The sequence below is a fragment of the Vigna radiata genome, unplaced genomic scaffold (genome assembly GCF_000741045.1).
Source record: "Vigna radiata var. radiata cultivar VC1973A unplaced genomic scaffold, Vradiata_ver6 scaffold_285, whole genome shotgun sequence".
NCBI lineage: Eukaryota > Viridiplantae > Streptophyta > Magnoliopsida > Fabales > Fabaceae > Vigna > Vigna radiata.
In genome coordinates, this window is record NW_014542216.1 from 28,326 (window position 1) to 42,686 (window position 14,361).

Here is a 14,361-nt window from a genome sequence, read left to right on the forward strand (position 1 = left end):
AGTATGCTAAAGTCCAAAACTTTTTATTTACAGTATTCCTTTCTTTCTCTTTCCCTCAACCCACTGAAGGTCATTGCAGCACCCAAGTTACTTCTACAGCATTCATTCGAACCACTTCACATATTCTATTCTCCTTTTCCAAACCCTTCTCAGAGAGTCTTTAGAATCAATCAATTCAATCAATCATCGCGATCTTCTACCTCACACTTCTCAAGAACCCTAATCCTAATCCCAATTTAACCAGCTGCAGTTAATGATGCAACAAGGAGATTTCACCTCTGTTCCTCCGTATTATCAATTTTCTCATCCCCAAAACCCCATCCCCAATCCCAACCCTTCCGATCCCAACCCCAACAACCTCTACGCTTCTGCACCTCCTTTCACCCCCAATTACACACCTTCCGATTACACCAACTATCATCCTTCTTACCCTCAAAATCCTGATCCTATTCCACCCACTGCTCCTCCTTCTTTTGCTCCCTCTTCCTCCAACCCTAATTTCAACTCGCCCTTCGAATCAAACCCTTCATACCAACAACCGCAACAACAGCCCTATTTCCCACCATACGATCAACATCAAACGCATCCCAATTACGCTCCTCCCAACCCGAATCCCACTCCCTCCCTATACAACTCTGCTCCCTACAGCTACACCGGAGGCAACGATGATGGCTACGGAGATGGGGTGTATGCTTATCAGGGAGGGAAAGTAGAACCCTATGGGGCGCGTGGCACGGCGCCGAAATCATCGACTTGGGCGTCGTTTGATGATTACGGGAGGTCTATCAAAAGGTGGATTCTTTTGATGCCCCCGTACTACGCGCCATACATGGAAGAAGTGAAAAAGGTGATTGAAAAGGAAGGGTCATTCATGGTGGAAGATCACGATGCTTATGAAATAGAGTGGGATGGAGGAATGGAATTGTAGAGTGATTCGAGAGGAGAAAAAGTTTCAAGAACCCTAAGGATAAATCCAAATTCTGATGCCACATCACTAATTATTCTTTTAATAAAAACAGGCCACGTTTAAAAAAAAAATACATCACCACATTATTAACGCAATACGTGGACTTCACTTAACACCGTTTGCTAATACTTAACGGATGGGGTACAATTTGTGCATTTTTACAAAAATTATGACTAAATTGAGACTGTTGCAAACTTGAGGACCAAAATGAGATTAATTGACAAATAAGAGGACCAATAAAGGTATTAAGCCTTCATTTAAATATCTAAATTTATCCAAATTGAAATTTCAAATAGACATAACTGATTTTAAACTCTTTAAAACTTTATAAATTTATTTTTTTTATCATTCAAATAAATTTATATTCATAAAAAAGAATTACACTTTATTATTTTTCTAAAAGTCTAAAATATGACAGTTTAAAAATGGTAATGCTTTAAATTTAGTGAATGTAAAACTCGAAAAAAATGATAATAAAATAAAGAAAATTAGTTTTATATAATTTTGTGTTAAAATTATTGGTGAATAAATAAATTTATAGTTGTTAAATATATTATTTTTATCTTTAGATAGTTTGTTATTATTTTGGGCTTAACCAATATTTCTTCTATTATAGATAGAATATCCTATTTGTATATTCAACATAATAGAGATTAATCCCACAAATAGTTTTTCACTATATTTAACATGGTATTTAGAGTCTAAGGTTCTTTAAAAAATGTTTGTCGTCTTTGTCCACTATAACCATAGTTGTTGTCGCTAAAGCCATTACCTACGCCTCTGTCACCGTTGTCGTTGTCACCATTGTCGGAACATTAGTTTCAACCAACAACCACAGTTTTGCTCGTCTCGACCAAGTGACCACAATGTCGTCGAGATTGTTGCCATCAAAGTCTAGAGATTCTTTCAGGATTGCAATTCGCTTCTGCCATACTTTCTAACTGCTCGGGGTTGCACATGTGTCGTTGTCTCCGACATCGACCACCTTCATTGGACTTGTTGCGACCTCCTCTCTCTGGATCTAGCCTAGTTGTATTGATTGAGCCTTTTTCAGGTTTTAAGTTTTCACTCTATCTTACTCATTCATGGCTTTTGTCCTCTCTGCTTCCACCAATACGTCTGACCCATCCATATATACTATGACAATATGCATTTGTTTAATTATAAGTTAGACGAAAATAATTATGCTAATTGAGCATTAGATGATATAGGCTCATGTAGTTTTTTCTCTCTTTTCTTTTCTTCTTTCTCTTTTCTTCTTTTGTTTTCTTTGTTCTCTTCTATTCTTCTCTTTTCTTTTTTTTCTTCATTTTCTTTTTTGCTTCCACTCTTTCTTTCATTCTAAGGCTTCAGACGTTGTAGGCTTCAAGATATAGTGGAAAGCGAGATACAATGATAGTTTTTTCTTCATATTTTTCTTTTCTTGAGCTTGCTTTCGTAATTTTTCTTTGGATTGAGATCATTAGACGATATATGGGTAAAGCTAATGTTTTATGATCTTTCTCGGGCATACTCTCCCTTTTTCTTTCTCATTTCTCACTTCTTTTTCATATCTTCTTCAATAACTTCTTCTCTTTAGTTGATCTTCTTTATATAGGCTCTCTTGAGATATGACCGTGGGATTTTGAGTTGGTTTTAGGAGAGTAGGTATCTTTTAGGTTGGAAGTCAGACTTTAGTCTTTTCTACAAAGGTAAATTGTTTTTATTAGAGTTTATATTGAAGAACAACTTGTATAGCTTATGAGAGCAGAAGTCTTCAAGCAAAAAATTCCCAAAATGTTCTTCACTTCTCTCAATGTCTTTATCCAACTTGTGTAGATGTTCTGATCAATCCTTTGTGCATTCCTCGTTCTGCACAAATAACAATGACAAAGTATACAAGAAAAATAACACTTTACAGTACATACATTAAATCGTATTAAATGTTTCGAACGTTTATAGAGGTTAATTTATATTACTTATTCAAAACAACTTATCACACGTCGTCTTGTCAGTAATTAATGCATCATTCAAGTATAACGTTCAAGAAATGTTAGAAGCTTATGAATGAAAAGTTGTTTTAGATATAGAATTTGACGAGCTTTTCATTAGATGATATTCTTCATATGTTTTAGCTTTAAACATGGCTTTTATATGTAAGACATTAAGATTCAGTTTTTTTATTATTCTTAAGAATACATGTTTCAAAAGCTTGAGAACACATCTTATTGTTTTGTACATATTCCTTAAGTTGCACCTTTGTAAATTGTTTTTCTTTTCAACACAATAGAAATCATTAACCATATTGACACAAAAGGTTCATGTAGACTTTTTATATTGATCAGTCGCTTCATGTAAATAAAAAACTATCATTTAACTATCTATTATGAGACAATACTCTCCAAAATGTATTAAAAGGATTTTGAACCACAATTCAACTCTCTTTTCTTTTGTTTCTTCTGTTTCCCATAAATTTCAAGTAAAATGATTATGTAAATTTTTTTCTTAGCTTGATTTTATTTCTAAGGAGTGTTTTTGTCAACAAGATTTCAATTAGACAAATTCTTAAATAATGACTTAAATAGTATTTTGGTATCAATATTTATGGGTTTATTCAATATGATTTTTTAACTTTTTTTTTTCTCAATTTAGTCTTATATATCTAAAAGGATTCAATATACTTTTGGTCAAATAGATATAGTTTGAAAGGTAACCATATGTTAGTATATTTGTTTTAGTCTTTTTCTTCTTCCTCCATTTCATTTTCTTCTCCAAACACATATTGTCTCCTTCTTTCCATCTCCTTCCTTCACCTCCTCCATATCTTACTAGCTCGCTCCTCAACCTTTATTAACCTTGTCACTAGAGCCTTTACCTTCATCAAAAGCAAAATGCAAGAGAAAGAAACACGTCGACATCAAGAGAAATAAATATATCGACACGAAGAGACGAGGAACAAAGGCTTTGAAAGAAAAAATCAGAAGAGAGTGAGTATTTGGAAAAAGAAACAAAACGAAAAGAAAATAAAATAAAACAAAACAAGACAAAAAAAACTAAAAAAGAAATAAATAAATCAAGACTAACACATGATCATCTTTTAAATAATGTTAACATAGAAAAAGAATCATATATATCATTTTAAATAAAATAAAAATTAAATTGAAAATAGAAAATTAAAGAATTATATTAAATAAATTTCAAAATAGTGAGACCAAAACACTAATTAAAGCTTAAATAATTTTATAAATTTTATGAGAAGAAATTCTGTATGTCCCTTTCTCATTGAATCGAAGTTATTCGATATATATAATCAGTCATTCCAAATAAATATCAGTCATTCAAAATAACTGGTACTCAAACGGTATATATAATTCAATCGTGGAAAAGAAATAACAAGGTTAATTAATGTAAAAGATCAAAACTGAAACATCTTATCTAAGTCATTCGTTCAAAGTAATTTATTTTTAAAAATATTAATTAATTGCAAATTTTATCAATTTTTTCAGTTGGTACATTTTAGTAATGTGTACCGGATTTTAGTAGACAAAAATATATTCGGGTTTTAATAGACAAAAATACCTTTATATATTATGGATTCTAGGTTTTAAGATTAAGGATATTTTAATAATTTTCATTCTCAAAACTAAAAAATAAAAAAAAGAATCCCCAAACCTTTACCCACCTCTCTCATTCTTCTCAACCTTTTCTCCTTCATCTCTCTCAGTCCAACCTTTTCTCTCATTCTCAAAACTAACAAAAAAAGAAAAGAAACCCCTCAAACCCTTACTCACCTCTCTCATTCCTCTCAATCCTTTCTTTTTCATCTCTTTCACTCCAACATGTTCTTTGTCATCCCTGTTGTAGTCCCAATTGAAAAAAATCATAAACACTTGCCTAACCCTAATCCACCTTCCTCACTTATCTAATTTATTTTCATCTCATCTCCGTACTCTCCCTCACCCACACACAACAACCCGCGACACCGTAATTTGTTGTTCTTGCTTTGTTAGCTCATTTGTTTTTCACTTTAATAACAAAATAATTGATGATGTTGATGTAGATTTTTTATGGGAGGGTTGTGTTATATATTTTCCCTTTTTACTATTATTAAATTTCATTTTTAAATTAAGTCACGGTAAATAAAACATTCACAAATCACAGAATTTTCATGCATCATTTGCGCACCTGCACCATATTTCATTATATTTTTATCACAGTATACATTGAGTCTATTTATTGATGTGTATACATGACTTTTTTTTTTTAAGGTTTAAACCCTCCCTTGGTCCTAATATTTTTATGAAAATCTCAGTTTGGTCCTCAAGTTTTGAACTGTCTCAATTAGGTCATAATTTTTATAAAAATGCACACATTTTACTCCAACCGTTAACTGGTCTTAGACGACGTTAATTGGTGTTGACGTGTTTACGCTGATGTGTATTATTTGATTAGGTGGAATTTTTATTTAACTTAAAAAATTATTACATAGCAAAATTGAACCCTAATTCGACGAAACCAAGAACCCTAAAAATTTAATCTATTTGAATAGTTCCCAAATCGGAGGAGGAAAAGCTTAGCCATGCTTACTTTGCCCAGAAATGTAATTGCAAAACTTTCATCGTTTGATATGATAAGAAACTAGAGAAGTGGGGCGGATCCAGTATGCCCATGCCCACTTGGAAGCTCATGAGCTCCAGATCTCCTCCCCCTTCGCCGATCATCGGTCCCTCGCCTCCTCCCCCTTCGCCGGTCATCGGTCCCTCGCCTCCTCCCCCTTCGCCCACTTGGAAGAATCCACCATTCGCACCTTCCACCTCGACAAAGATTAGAGATTGGGAATCACGCAAAAGGAGCTGATTGTGATGATCGAGAGAATAGACGTTAACAGAGATGGGTGTGTGGAAATCGACGAGTTTGGGGAGCTCTACCAGACGATCATGGATGAGCGTGACGAGGAGGACGACATGAGAGAGGCCTTCAACGTGTTTGATCAAAACGACGACGACTTCATCACCGCGGAAGAGTTGAGGACCGTTTTGTCTTCGCTCGGGTTGAAACAGGGAAGAATGGTGAAGGATTGCAAGAAGATGATCATGAAGGTGGACGTCGATGGAGATGGGATGGTCGATTACAAAGAGTTCAAGCAAATGATGAAAAGGGGTGGCTTTAGTGCTCTCACTTGATTTTTCTCTGTCTGCTTTTGTGTTTCGGGTCCGTTTTTCTGGAAGCTGGTTTCCACGTTCGAGAAGTCATTGTTCCATTCTTCAATTCCCATGTTGTAAATAAATTTGGGGAGACATTGTTACATGATTTAGGATTAATCTTCAAATGTTAGGTACTTTTGTTATATATACATGTGTGTCTCCTGAAGATTAGTCCAGAGCATCAACATCTGTGATAGGGTTTTTTCTTTTTTAATCATGGGAGGGTATAAGATTTAAACCAATCCCATCTCATTCGTCTTCTTCTAGGTGTGTAATCTAAGCTCGTGCCTCCTATTTACCATGCATGTCATTGTTTTTATTGTTTTGGAAGAGGCAAGCGTCCAGGATTTTTTGGGCATTTCCTTCGTCCGCAAAGTTATCTGATCCTTTTCAGTATTTCAGGGTTGATGCTTGATTTTATTGAAGGAGGGTTCTTTTTTATTTTTTGGCCCTTTGATTTTGCATCTTTGTTTGTAATTGTTGGTCCAGTTAATTTATAAATTTAATTCACAAGAGTAAAATCGTTGTTGTGGGTTTAGATACAAATTCTGGCTGGTGGCAGAATTTGATGGAGCCACCGCCTTAGGACGGAATCCCAATCCAGAATTGACGGTGGAGGGTGATGAAGACGATGGAGGATTCCAATTCCTTAACATTTTCAATTAAATTTTGTGTCATGTCATAAATTTTTTGACCTAAAAAAATTTCCACGTTATATAATATCAACATTTTAAGTCTGCACGACATCAGCTAAATTTAACGTCGTTTGAGACCAATTAACGATTGGGGTAAAATGTGTGTATTTTTACAAAAATTATGACCCAATTGAGACAGTTCAAAACTTGAGGACCAAACTGAGATTTCATACAAATATTAGGACCAAGGGAGGGTTTAAACCTTTTTTTAATGATAAATATTAAAATTAAAAAAAAATGATATAAAGTTTATGCATAATTCAACACATAGCAAAATCTTCTTCTTATTGCAAGCAGCATAACATGGTTGCCACTAGTGCCACTCCAGATGGATTATTCTGGTCCATGTATGAAGAGTGCATTTCTGGCTACGATAATTATGTTGAATGACGTTCATTTTTTTTTATCATTTAGTGTGAGTAGTTTACATGAAATTGAAATAAGTAATTTCATGTAATACAAAATTAATAACAAATAAACATATTAAGATACAATGAATAATCTTACAACACTCCTTTTTCTGTAAGGATGTGCTAGAATCGAGATACTTCAAAGAATAGTTTATGTATTTGTTGTTTTTTAACATTAGACTTGTTTGCGGTGTCGTAGGTTGTTATGTGTGGGTGAGGGAGAGTATAGAGATGAAAGAGAAACAAATTGGATAAATGAGGAAAGTGGATTAGGATTAGACAAATGTTTTTTATTTTTTCAATTAGAACTACAGTTGGGATGACAGAGAAAAGTTTGGAGTGAAAGAGATTAAAGAAAAAGGGTTGAGATGAATGAGAGGGGTGAGTAAAGGTTTGGGATTTTATTTTTTTTTAAGTTTTAAGAATGAAAAATATTAAAATACCCTTAAACTTAAAACTTATGATCCATAATATATAAGGATATTTACTAAAACCCGACAACTTGAGAAAACAGCGTACACGGCAAACCCCTTTTATTAAATATTAAAAATTTCAATAATTTTTCATTATACAATTAAATTTTAAAGTATATTAAATTTAAATTCGGTATCAAAATAATTTATAAACATTCAAGCTATTTCTGAAATATATATTTCTATTTAAAATTTAACCCATTTATTTAGATTTAGATTTACAAAATCCAAATCATTTTTTTTATATATGGACTTAGATTTCATAATAATTCAATTAGTTTGACTAAAATTAAAAATTCAATCCACTGGTTAATACATTGCTACTGTTTGGTTAAAAAGTTATTTCTATAATTACAGCGAAACAAATCATTTTTGTCATTATAAGTCTCACTTACTAATAATTACTCTTTTAAAGCACTTTATTTTAAGCCTGAAACAAAGTCAACCAACATTGCATATAACAAAATAAACAGAGGAACATCATCACTCATGCAGTTAGTTTGCAGTTACCATTTACAATATTGAGATGTATTATGAACATTTCTATTACTGCCATAACCATACTAAACAAAACTAATATGAACTGTGACAATTTCCAAATCCTTTGGCAGATAGTCACTTACTCTGTAACCTTCTATACAGCTACAATATTATAAAGAACAAATACCAAAATATTCATGAAAGCCTTCATTTTGTAACCCTAGCAATCATGACTTCAATAAAAAAAAAATTTGGTTGAAGGAAAGCTCCTCAAAAACCTTCGCCAAAACACGACGATGTAGTATCATCATTTTTTTATTCACCTTAATCACTATTGAATTTAATTTCTTCAGCTGCCATTGCATCATGTTTCTCCGTTTCATCACCTACTTCAGGAAAATCTCTATCTTCAATCATATATGGCTCAACCAATTTCCAGAACCAGCTTGAATTGCTTCCCAAAATACCAATCCAAAATACCCTTCCTTTCCTCTTGACTTTACAATCCATGGACATGGCTTTAAACTTTTTGACAATGTTCTCTACACCTTCCTGGCTTCCCTTGATTTTCAGAAAAATATCCCCTGATGAATTCCGATGCCCACCATACATGTACCAGTATGCCAGAACACATGGTGACATCCACCTATGGATTAGTTTTGGAATGGTAGGTTCACCATTTGCCCAAAACTGATCTGCATAAAAGCCAAAATGAGAGCTTACAATGGTACAAAACTTATCTGGTACATTCTCATTGTCATCACTTGGCTTACAAGAAGGATGCAGCCACTCATAAAACTGGCGATATATATGACTCTTGAGGACATAATGACTGTTTGAATTGCCATCAAAATCAAAGCGAATAATGTGATTCCTTTTTGGATCATCAGAATCAATCCGCAAACCACCTAAAAGCAACCCAATCAAGATTTCTCTCTGCTCTTTTCTCAACTTCAGGTTTATTGGTCTTTTAACAACTTTCCTTTTCAAGCTAAGGATATAATCAAGCTTTTCCATTAATGGGGATTCAATTTCATACTTTTTTAGACACATAAAATCGTAGATCTTCTCAGCTTTCATGTGATTTCCTGATGAAAGGTATCCACTTAAGATGGTGTTACATGATCGAGCATTAACGCCAATAAAGGCATCACTGTTCATTCGGTTAAATATATCCTGAGCCTTGTCAATATTACCAATTTTCACCAAATAATCCAAATATATAGTGTATATAGCACAGTTAGGACGACATTTTTCCAGGCACTGGGATAACGCCTCTTCTAATTTATCATATAACTCCAAATTGTAGTACATGCTTAGTAAATGCACATATGATGGCGTAAGGGGCTTCAGACCACTCTTGACAAAATCTGCCATTATCGACTCTGCCAATTCTGATTCTTGTGCTTTGCATAATATCTCTATTATTTGATTATATGCCGCAACATCTGCTTTACCGAGTTTTGACTGCATTTCCCTAAATATATCCAATGACTTCATAGGCATGCCAACTTTTGAGTATGCTTCCATTCTATACACAAAAGCCAAAGCTGGGGGATCACTTTCAAACTTAAGAAGTTTGACCCAAGTTTTCTCAGCTTCCTCTACCTCTCCTTCCCTTGCACATATCCTCAAGATTGATAGTAGCACCTCTCTATCCTCCTCATATCCAGCACATTGCATTGCCTCCCTCAATTCTGCTATCCTTTCTTTATCTATGGAATCCTGATAGCTGTGCAGCCAAATTAGGCCCGCATAAATATCTTTCTGCACATCAAGTCTAGTTGTAACCATATGATGAAATATATACTCAGCTTGCTTAAGGTAATGTTTTGACAAGATCCCTGGATTGCTTACAATAGCCTTGAAAAGGGAATTATGTAAGCTAAGACGGGGCTGGTAACCACCCAACTGAATCATACGATTATAAATGCCGCATGCTTCATCTAAACAGCCTTGAACAGGAGCACTAAGATATGCAACGACTAATATATGGAATGTTGACTCACTAGGAACGCGGCCTTGATTGATAATATCATCAAATACTTCACGGCACTTTGAAAACTTTCGTTCTTTACCCAAATAATCTGCTAGCTTGGTAGCAAGAGCAAAATCAAACCGATACCAATTTCGTTGCATCATCCACTTGTATACCTTTATGAGGGGAAAAAATAATCAAACTTGTGAACAAACATAACAGCTTATGATGAGATTTTGTAAAATGTTTTGGTCAAGTAATAAACCAAATAACAATTTATAGCAGAATACCAATTCCAATCAGTAAAAGAAATAAAGAATAAACAATCAATTCACATGAAGGAAAGATAGATTTAATTTGATAAAATAATATTCCAGGTACAAAACATTTCCAAAGTCAACATGAACGCAATGGGTTTTCATGCTTATGGCTCAGCAAATGAAGCATCAGAAATCTAGGCACACCACCTCTTACTGATAATCAACCAATAACCACAAAAAGCATTCCCCAAGTTATGCTAAATTATGGTCAACACCCACTCTCAAAGCACCATTACATCTAGGCATCAATTTCATAAATTTCAAAATCAAAATTTTCAATATCAAATAATTTACTCTGTTCTCTCAATACTGCCTTTCCCTTCCTTCATATTCACTAAAACCATTTGACGCAAACATAAAATAGCAAATTGGTAATGAATTGAATTTATATGCTCCATTGATATAATATAACAACAACTTGAATTCCTTAGATGTAAGTGTCGAAATGTTTCACACATATAAACTACACCCATCCAGTTTAATGCGTACGGTTCTCATCAATCCTTACAACTTAATTTTCAATTTCATCATCACTCCCTCAAAATACAAATACTACATTAAAATTCCCACTTTATTTATTTATTTTTTGTTTGAAACAGTATCTCTCCTGTCAGAAGCCAATAACTAACTTTTCAATATACTGTAATTCATTCGCCTACGAGAAAAAACATCTTCTATAAATAAATAACAGTAATAATTTTTTCAAAGGTTCAGCAATTAAGCCTCTCACAACAGGTTTATTCCTCAAGATTATTCCGCAAAGTTATAAAGGAAATTGCAAACTACAAATCAACTCTGAAGTCATGGTCATGGTCATGAGAGAAGAAAAGAAGAGGAAGACCTTGAAGGCGGTCTCGTTCTCCCGAATACGCAAGCAGTGGACGATAATGTAGGCGGCATCTTCCTGCGTCATCCACTTCCTCTGCGCGTTCAGTATTTTAACCAGCATCCCTGCCTTGTGCGCTGGCAGCTCCTTGCACAGCCACGCCACTCTCGCCCTTCGCCACTCCTCTGGCACCGCGCTCAGTTCCCCCACCTCCACTTCCGGGCCCCGCAGCCGCCTCGACTCCAGTTCTGCCGACCGCAGAGCCTCTTGTTCCGGTGCCGTTACAGCAAGACGCCGCAACTGTGGCAGCCGCAACTGTGGAAGCCGCGGCGAGGAGAGGAAAGGGCGGGTGAGGTGATGCGAAAGAGAGAAGGTGAGAAAGCGCAAGGAAGAACGCATGGAGGAAGTTGTGAAGTGAGGGGTAAGGTTAGGGGTGGAGAAGATAGATAGGGCTAGGGTTTGAGGGAAGGGCATGTTTGGTTACACTCTGCTTTGTTGCTAGAATCTGTCTCACCTTCTTCTTCATGCAGCTGACAAAAAATTGTTACAAACCAAATTTATGATATAATTTCCTATTTTAATATATTAAATGATTTAAGAGATTCTCTTTAGGTTGAGATGAGTTTTTGTATATTTGGTGGGAGGGTGCCAAGACCAATTATAAATTATTATCTTTTTTATTGTGTTTTTTAATTTAGTTTAAGTATAATTACTATTTTGGTTATAGATTTAATAGGTTTATTCAAAGTGGTCATACTTTTTTTATATGTTCAAAGTTGTCATATATTTTGTAAAAATTGTTCAAGTTGGTTCATTTTGTTTACGATGTTAAAAACGTTAACGGTGTAATTATTCTCTGACAAAAACTGGATGAGTTGTCTAATTATTGATTGTGTGGCATGCTAAGATCAATTGACTTAGACAATATATGTGGAAACGGTTAGGGTTCGTGTAAAGTGCCACCACAGGGCCATCATGCCGCCATTAACACCACCACAGGTTCATCTTCTCGCGCAATCAAACCTCCATAGCCACCACGCCATTAACCTCCATGCGCAAACATCGCACCATCTTCATTCCAAATTCCAAAAGCATCATCCACCTTCATTATGCACCTTCAACAACTATGGCGACCTGCACAAAATCATAAATGCATTAAACCCTTAATCGCGCCTCGCCTCCACCACAACCATGCTCGTTCAATCGCGATGGTGTCTGTAGAAAAATTCCAAACCAGAATCGCGATTCACCCCCTTCGAACCCTAATTGCGAGTTACTTCTTCCTCGATTCAAAACCTGCATCAGAAAAGCCCAAAAACCAAATCGCATAATTAGATCCTCCACGGTCAACATTCAAGAGCCTTAACCTAAATTGTGCCGTAACGGCGAGTTCATCTCCTCTATCACCTTCACGCACCGCAAGCACTTCTCCTCCATCTTCATCTTCTCCACGAACTCGAAGAACCCAAATCGCATTCTCGCGAACCATCATGGCCAATACAAATCTCCTTCTTCACAACATCATCTTTGTTGGAAATAGAATGACTTAGTTTCAACACCAAGAGGGGGGTGAATTGGTGAAAATAAAAAATCAGAGTATTTTCAAAATCTTTTTCGTAAAAATAAGAACTTTCAAAAGTTTCTTGAGACTCAAAGAAAAAGATAAATCAAGTGCAGTGGAAAATAGCTGACTGTGAAAAATATAAAGTCGACTTGAAATTTAAAGAGTTAAGGGATAGAAGATTCAAACACAGTTTTTATACTGGTTTGGCCAAACTGCCTACATTCAATGTCCTTCTTGTACCCGGAAGCAAATGCACTATAATGATCAAGGTTCTTACAACAAGGTTTATATAGAGACCTCCACGTCAAAATATAACCCTCTAACCAAAATATAGGCATACAACACCCAAAGAACAACAGCGAGATATCCCCTCTCCTGCAGTCTTTGACAACTTTGAACAATCCTCAAAGTTTCCCAGAACGCAGCACGTCCTCTTCCTGTAATCACAATAGGGCAGCCACAATCTTCACAAGATTGAGAGAAGTATTTGATCACGTAAGAAAACACCTTCAGTGCAAAATTATCAAGCAGTCTTAAGCGCACACCAATACTTACTCGTCAAGCAACTCTTCAAAGAATGATCACCACGGTCTTCTTGATGAGTTCTTGGAGCTTTTCACTTTCTAGCAGAGATCAAGATATGAAACAATTCAATAAAAATGTTAGAATTACCAAAGTCTCTATAGAATACAGAATCACATCTATATATAGTTTTCTATTAAACAGACGCTCCCAAAGTTGACTACGCTACTATACAGTCAACTGTAGTCAGACAATTATGACAGTTATAACAATTAGTAGCATTCAAACCAACTAAATTGATTGCACATTTAATTCAGTTGACTAACAATTAATGCTTGGTCAAAGAAACAAAAATAGTCGTTATAGTTCACAAGCATCAACAAAAATTCAAAACATAATTTAGTCAAGTACCTTGTGCATACAGTTGACTTTGTCACTTCATTGTAGTTTTGAAAATCTTTCTTTGCAAAAGTACTCACAACATTGTTTTTGAAAATCTGTGTAAGGTCATGAGTTTTAATTGACTTGCTTCATAATGAAGTTGACTTAAAACTTGCAGTTTTGCCACACAATAAAAGTTCAACCAAAATGCATGTGGTTTTCTTTTCTAAAACATATGTTATGCAATCTTAGATGATATCTCATGTAGAAAGCAATGAGTATGTACACATAGACTGAATTAACACAATCATGTTCTTCAAGAATTCATGCACATGAAAGTAATGAACATGTAATACATATTAGTACATGTGTTATTAATAATGTGTTGTCATCATCAAAAACCATAAGCACTATGAGATTGTAAGGTTTAGCTAAACCCGTGCTCCCCTTATCAATAATCTCAACAATCTTCTTCATCGCAGAAGAAACACAAATGAGGGTCAAAAACCCTAGTTCGAGAAGGAGAGAGTGTTATTCACGTCATAAGCATCATTCTGCAATT

At 34.9% G+C, this 14,361-nt stretch overlaps 3 protein-coding genes across 3 annotated transcripts; 2 read left to right on the plus strand and 1 right to left on the minus strand.

Moving 5' to 3' along the window:
* The first annotated feature begins 256 nt into the window (after window positions 1–256).
* On the plus strand, window positions 257–928 carry LOC106779398 (protein FREE1-like). The gene has a single exon (XM_014667495.1). The coding sequence runs from the start codon at window positions 257–259 to the stop codon at window positions 926–928; it is 672 nt and encodes a 223-aa protein (XP_014522981.1).
* A 4,880-nt stretch (window positions 929–5,808) lies between these two features.
* LOC106779399 (calmodulin-like protein 3) lies at window positions 5,809–6,129 on the plus strand. Its single transcript, XM_014667497.1, has one exon. The coding sequence runs from the start codon at window positions 5,809–5,811 to the stop codon at window positions 6,127–6,129; it is 321 nt and encodes a 106-aa protein (XP_014522983.1).
* Window positions 6,130–8,186: 2,057 nt separating this feature from the next.
* Window positions 8,187–11,904, minus strand: LOC106779417 (pentatricopeptide repeat-containing protein At2g15820, chloroplastic). The gene is made up of 2 exons (XM_014667515.2): window positions 11,348–11,904; window positions 8,187–10,362 (listed from the first exon to the last, which is right to left on the minus strand). The coding sequence occupies exons 1-2, from the start codon at window positions 11,804–11,806 to the stop codon at window positions 8,533–8,535; spliced, it is 2,289 nt and encodes a 762-aa protein (XP_014523001.1). The 5' UTR covers window positions 11,807–11,904; the 3' UTR covers window positions 8,187–8,532.
* Window positions 11,905–14,361: the final 2,457 nt, after the last annotated feature.

What these genes read in the sequence shown, in the direction of transcription:
- LOC106779398 (XM_014667495.1), top strand. Translation starts at nt 257, where the DNA reads ATGCAACAAGGAGATTTCACCTCTGTTCCTCCGTATTATCAATTTTCT.
- LOC106779399 (XM_014667497.1), top strand. Translation starts at nt 5,809, where the DNA reads ATGATCGAGAGAATAGACGTTAACAGAGATGGGTGTGTGGAAATCGAC.
- LOC106779417 (XM_014667515.2), bottom strand. Translation starts at nt 11,806, where the DNA reads ATGCCCTTCCCTCAAACCCTAGCCCTATCTATCTTCTCCACCCCTAAC. An exon ending in AGAACGAGACCGCCTTCAAG is followed by an intron (nt 10,363 to 11,347) that starts GTCTTCCTCTTC and finishes CCCCTCATAAAG; the next exon opens with GTATACAAGTGGATGATGCA.